Below are 6,283 nucleotides of genomic sequence, written 5' to 3'. Positions count from 1 at the left end.
TAAACCGTAAAAAAAACTAAAAACTTAAACTAAACTTACTAACGTTTACGTTTTCGTTCGTATGTTAATAGTACACTAGAGCTAATACTCTCTCTCTCTCTCTCTACACACACACACACACACACACACACACACACACACACACACACACACACACACACACACACACACACACACCTTGATGTTTTGTCTCTGTTACTTGAATAATAGTTCTTGTACTGTGTACATGTTATGGTATATGTCTAGACTGAATTCTACTCATAAAGTACTACTTCACTGTTCTTAGTTCAGATTATTTCGGGTCGATTGAAAGATGAAAAATGTAAAATAAATATTCTCATCCCCTGACAGTAGCCATGCCTACCTTTTAACTTGGACATGTTATTTCAAGCAACATGTATGAATCTGAAGGACATGTTTGTACCTGATAGAAAGAACTCATTTAAATTACGTATCTTAAAACTGGCTTTCTGAATTCATTACCAAGTGCATCAAACAGCCAAATCATTGTTTGTTGATTTTGTCCTTGCTAGCACTTACCATTAATCCTCACCTTGATACGTATTAGTTAGATACAGTTAAATTTACTTTTATAATTTAGGTAATTATGTATTATCTATGTTTTAAATTTCATATTTGAAACCTTTTTTTTTTAAATATAACCCAAGCCTTGTCTTGCTCTGTGAAGCTTATGTTATTAAGTGAGAGCAAAAACATTTTGTTGGAGGCTAAATATCTGTGCTGATGATACCATTATATTTTCCGTGGCACCTTTGGGTTGATGAATAATAAATAAGTGATAAAGGACAGGAAAAAAAAATAGAACATTAAAAATACACTAAGTGAAAAAGTAAAGAAATGAAATTACACATATAACCTAAAGAAGACGTTTTAACGTTATCTGACAAAGAGTTAAAAAAGTATGTACATATTTCCGTTTCTTAATTTTGAATATTTCATTGCACTGTACATTGATGGTAATAGCTACAGTTAGTGATATGGCAGAGAAAATAAAATATAAACATTTACCCTAAATAAAACTTTTGATATTCATTTAGGAAGTTCTAGAGGTTATGCAAATGAAATTTGAAAACTGTAAAATAAAAAAAAAATTTTTTTGTACTTAACATGAAAATACCCTTGCATTTGAACTATTCATAGTCTGAGTGCAAGTAACTACAATAAATAATTAATGTTTAGTAGAAATAAAGAAAAATCTAAATTGAAATGTTTTATGTTACTGAAACTACATATCTGTAGTAAAGTTCCTGTCAAGTTTCAAATAATTTCATCCACTAGTTTTATTTTTGGAATGAAATATTACGAGAGTTATGTCCTTGCAATGTTAGGACCCAGTAACTAAAGGGTTAAATTAGACAGAGATAGACACGACCTGATGAAAGTTGGGGGAGCAGGTGTATTACAAAATCCTCAAAATTATAAAATGTGTTAAATGTCACAGATTCCTAAATTATCTTGTCTCATAAGCTGTCATTTTACACTGATCTGAAGGATCTGATAATGTATTACAATACAATATTTATTGACCTCGTATGTTATAACACTTATTCTTATCATATATTTCTAAGTCATAAAATTTGCTTTTAAAAATCTAAAGTGTGAAATTCCAATTAAATTTGATGACACAAGACAAATTTCTACTTACATTATCAGTAGCCAAAATTGATAGACAAAATGTTTGCCACAACACACACAGATTCCAACATGCTTCAGTTTGCTGTAGAATTGTGAAATATGTAATGGGTTAGGCAGGGTTTTATACATAATGTTCTATATCTGCCTTTCATCCCTCTCAGTATGGCCCCTGGAACTTCTGTCCATATCAAAACATTTCACAGAGCTCTATTCAAAATGTATGCCAGTGAAACTAGCACTTGAGTGTATTTTATAATTCAGATTTTTATATTATCTAAGTATTAATTTATCAAGTTAAAAATAAATTCTAAAAAAGTCTGTGTGTCATGTATCTTTTGTTTTAGTTTATATAATTTCAATATAAAAGCAACTGCACTGTCTGATTTTTTGTAGACACAGTCTATAAATCATTTCAAGATACACTATACAGGTTCAATGTGCTAGCTTGTAGTGAAAAATGAATAATTTTTTTTCAACCCACAACAGAAGCCCTGCCCACATCTATACTTAATTTCAAGAACGTTTTCAAAACCACATGCTCTGTTTGATGTAATTGCTTATAACCAATAGAAAAAGTGTTTTAAACTTCATGCTTTGAATGGTTATTTTATAATTGGTGCCAGTGAATGTTAGACTAGTAGAGGTACATGTTGGTATTCAAGTTGATGTTATAGAATTTAAAAATATTTTTTACCTTAGGTAGCTTAGTTAGAAAGCCAGTTTAATTATAGTTACTTTTTTACTTTATTTTAGTGATTTATATGTTATGTTTTGAATAGCATATCTGAAAGGTAAATTAATTTCTTTGTTGGGAAAGACTTGAGGAGAAAAACAAAATTAGGCTTAGGTAACTATGAGTGCACAAGTCCAAAGTTCCACATGCTTATGCTTAAGTGTATGAAAATCTGCTAAAATCAGGTGTTGCTCTTCTGGTATTAAAAAAGCTGAACATCATACAAGCAAGCAATAGAACTATAAAACTGAAATGTGTGAAAAGGTAAAAAAAAGTTGAAATACGGAAGATAATGAAATTGAGTGTATAGCAATAAATAAATAATTCATTCAAAGAAGGAAAAAAATGTCTTGTTCTTTTCATTTCATAATATTCAAAATTCCATATCACTATATTCATGATGTAGCTACAATAAGTGTTAGGATAAAAAAAATAACTGATAAAATATAAACGTTTACCTTAAAAACTTTTGATATTCAAATACGAGGACTAGAGGTTATGCAAATGAAATACAAAACTGTAAGATGAAAAAGGGTTTTTCTTTTAATTTTAATATGAAAATCACCTTGAACTCAAACTGATTCCATAAAGGCTTTGTAAATTCAAAAATAAATCTTTAGTAAAAAATAATTAATTAAAAAATGATTTTCTGTGTATAACAGACTTGTAATGTTTACCAGAAACTTGTCAAGTTTTGTGAAGATACATGTAGTAAATTCAAAGTTATAGTATATATGTAGATACATGGTTACAAGGTTGAGCAAAATGACAAAGCCTGGATAGAGTGGGTTAAAGACTGAGTTTGTAAATGAATGGTTGGTAATTTGCCTAAGCAGAAACTGGTTTTTATTAGTATTGCCTCAATATTTTGTAAAATAACAATTTTATATTTAACTTGTCTGATAACTATAATTCTGAGTGCTTGTATGTAGTTTCTGTTTAAATATTTATGAAATAACTTGTTAACTTGTCTGTAATTTTGATCACTGGAATATGAATTAAAGTGGCAAAAGTGTGATGTTTACTTATCACCATAGCAATATAGAATTGAATATTTAGTGTTCCAAACTGACCTAGAATGCATCAGAGAGCTTTCAGACATCTGTTGCTTTTGGGGATCCTTAGTGGCCCCCAGCCCTTATGGGCTGTAATCTAGGACTGAAAAATTTCACTTACTGTTCTTATCCCTGATAAAAATCCCACTAAATTCTGTTGTTCTTAGCAGGAGCTACATCTAATCACTTTTCCATAAATTATTTCTCACATCACTTTATTCATTCTACATTGGTGCAAATAATTTATAATCTACTCAGTCCAATTGTATTAAACTTCAGTCTGTAGTTATTGGAGCTTCATTGCTAGTTATTCACATCACATGTTGTGAGGTCATAAAAGTTTGGAAATGAGACTGTTCTCATAAAATCAGAGTAGGAGAATCAAGAATAACAAAACCCTGATAGGGATGCTAGTTTCTTAGTAAATACAAACCTGTGTCTTTGGATGGACAGAAATGTTTGGAAAAATTGATAAGTGCTCTGCCTACAATCGACTCCTCATGTCTAGGCAGAAATGCAAGTTTAAATATTTGGTACTTGGGTACCACTCTTATCTTGGTATGCCCATGATCTATGCAGATGCTTTCTGTATGGATAATGCCCTCACCAGCCCCTCCACTTTCTCAGTGTTGGATTCTATCTGCAAGTATCAGCAGAGGTAAGTATGTTTTGGAAGTTAACATTTTCCTAAATTGAAGTTGTTTTTCCAATAATACTTACCTCTGCTGACACTCTCCCACCCTTCGTCCCCACTTAGAGCTGGTGTTAGAGACTGGAATGGTATCAGTCTCAAAAAAGTGATAAAATTATCTGAATGAGGTGCTTATCTACAGTACCAGTATAGAGGGCATATTGATGTAGGTAAAGTTATTGGCAATTGCAATTGAGTAGGGTATAAAAGACTGGAGTAAGCAAGAAAAAATCAGACTAAAGAAACCCTTGCTGTCGAGTAATAGCTGTAAGTGTCAGCTTAGGTAAGTATTATTGGAAATACATTTTCAGTTCAGTAAAATGTTAACTTTTGCTACACAGAGCTGTTTAACGTTAATTATAATGAAAAAAAATTATCATTGTAACATTTAATTTTATGGTTACACAGGAAGATTCAGTTTTCATTATGTCTAATGAAATGGTCTTTGTGATAGAGTTTTAGAACTTGTATTTCCTTTATTGTGTTGATAGCTGTGGAAAAAAATAATCAGTGTTCATATATTTATTGCTGTGTGTAGGAAGCACTTGATGGTTACAGGAAATGTTTGTTAGCATCTGATGACAACCCAGAGGAAGTCAGAAAACGAGCGATGGCAGATCCTGAAGTTCAAAAAATTCTTGGAGATCCAGCAATGAGAATTATCTTGGAACAAATGCAGAGTGATCCAAAAGCTTTGCAAGAGTAAGCATAATACAAGTAAAATATAATAACATAGTTTGTGGTATCAGATGTTGGATATTTTACAGTAAAGGTTTGTCAGTACAGTTATAAACTATATGTTATCATAACTGAAAGAACTTTTGTTTGCTAAGAATTTCATTAATATTTCTTCTTTAGACAGCATTATCCCCATATATCAGTTAGACTTCTAAGCACCAAGGCAAACTGTATCTAAACACTTTTTAGTTTTTTCCTGTATAATTCTTATTTCATCTCATTTTACAAAACTTTAAAATAAATTTGGCTTCAAACTTAATTAATAGACATACACAAGCATAGCTTCATAACCTTGGTTAACCCTTTCCAGATGGGTCACGGGTGAAAGGCCATGTCATCGTGTTTGTAGACTCGCATTCAAAATTTTATTGAACTACTGTTTCATGAATTTATGTTAATAAGTTTGGTATCAAACTGTAATTATAATTCATATATTAGTATTATACATTACTCAATTTCTTAATTTAAAAGTAAATAAAAAAGAAACAGTTAAACATCGATTTTTGTGTATCATGTGGTATGTTGAATGCAGCACTGGTTGAAATTAGATGTTTGTGATGTCAAAATATTGAGTCTATAGGAACTCAAATTACCAATATTAACAAACTAGAATATAAAATAAGAAACTCTTATCTTTTCTATTTGCTAAGATATTGCTCATGTAATAAATCAAAAACAGTGGCACCATGCCCACCTCTTTCCATTTTTGGAAACAGTCCCTTATATACACTTACTTCTATATATGACATAAATAACCAATCAAAAGCTCAGAACGCTCTTTTTTTAGCCATTTTAATGTGTTTGGATGCCATCTCTTTCTTCAAACCAAGATTTCAAGGAGGTTGGTTGTGTCTTTGGTCTGCTCAAAATTTCATATTTTTTTAAGACTGAAATACATCTTAGTTACTAAGCTTGATAAATTATAGTGGAGTTCCATAGTATTGATATAGTAATTTATGATTTTTTGGTTATTCAACTGTATATATATAAAACCTTAAAAAAATAATTTCATTTCATATCCTCCACTTGCAAAATCATAAAAGGCTTACCAACCTAAATCAAGTAGCAACTGAGTACAAAGGTCGTAACTAGAAGAGATAATTGTTTGCTTTATTTGTAAACAGTAATAATCTATCTATATATCTAATGTACAATAATGGAAGTGTGACTGTATTTTAGTCTACTAAAACACATCCAAGACAGGTCACTTTGTAAAGACTAAAGTTCAATTTTATATTATTGGATACGGTAAGATGGGTGTACGTGTGCCACATCATTGTAACTTCTGTATTGTTAGCCAAACACGGCTGAAAGTTCAATACATATGTATAATGTTGAGATTTAAGCTATTTAGTCTAAACATTTATGTTTTTGTGTTATAATTTGTAGTCATTCTAGAAAGAAAAAGGC

The 6,283-nt window shown here is 30.7% G+C and overlaps 1 protein-coding gene across 1 annotated transcript in view; it reads left to right on the top strand.

Annotated features, from left to right (window-relative positions):
- The window catches only part of LOC106462426 (stress-induced-phosphoprotein 1-like), an 87,980-nt gene that overhangs the window by 76,606 nt on the left and 5,091 nt on the right, over window positions 1–6,283 (top strand). Inside the window, exon 8 of the mRNA XM_013922352.2 lies at window positions 4,674–4,837. Coding sequence (XP_013777806.1) covers window positions 4,674–4,837 — 164 coding nt within the window. The remainder of the gene's footprint in view (window positions 1–4,673; window positions 4,838–6,283) is intronic.

The sequence above is a fragment of the Limulus polyphemus genome, unplaced genomic scaffold (genome assembly GCF_000517525.1).
Source record: "Limulus polyphemus unplaced genomic scaffold, Limulus_polyphemus-2.1.2 Scaffold1163, whole genome shotgun sequence".
Classification (NCBI taxonomy): domain Eukaryota; kingdom Metazoa; phylum Arthropoda; class Merostomata; order Xiphosura; family Limulidae; genus Limulus; species Limulus polyphemus.
This window is presented reverse-complemented; position numbering and strand designations above follow the sequence as displayed.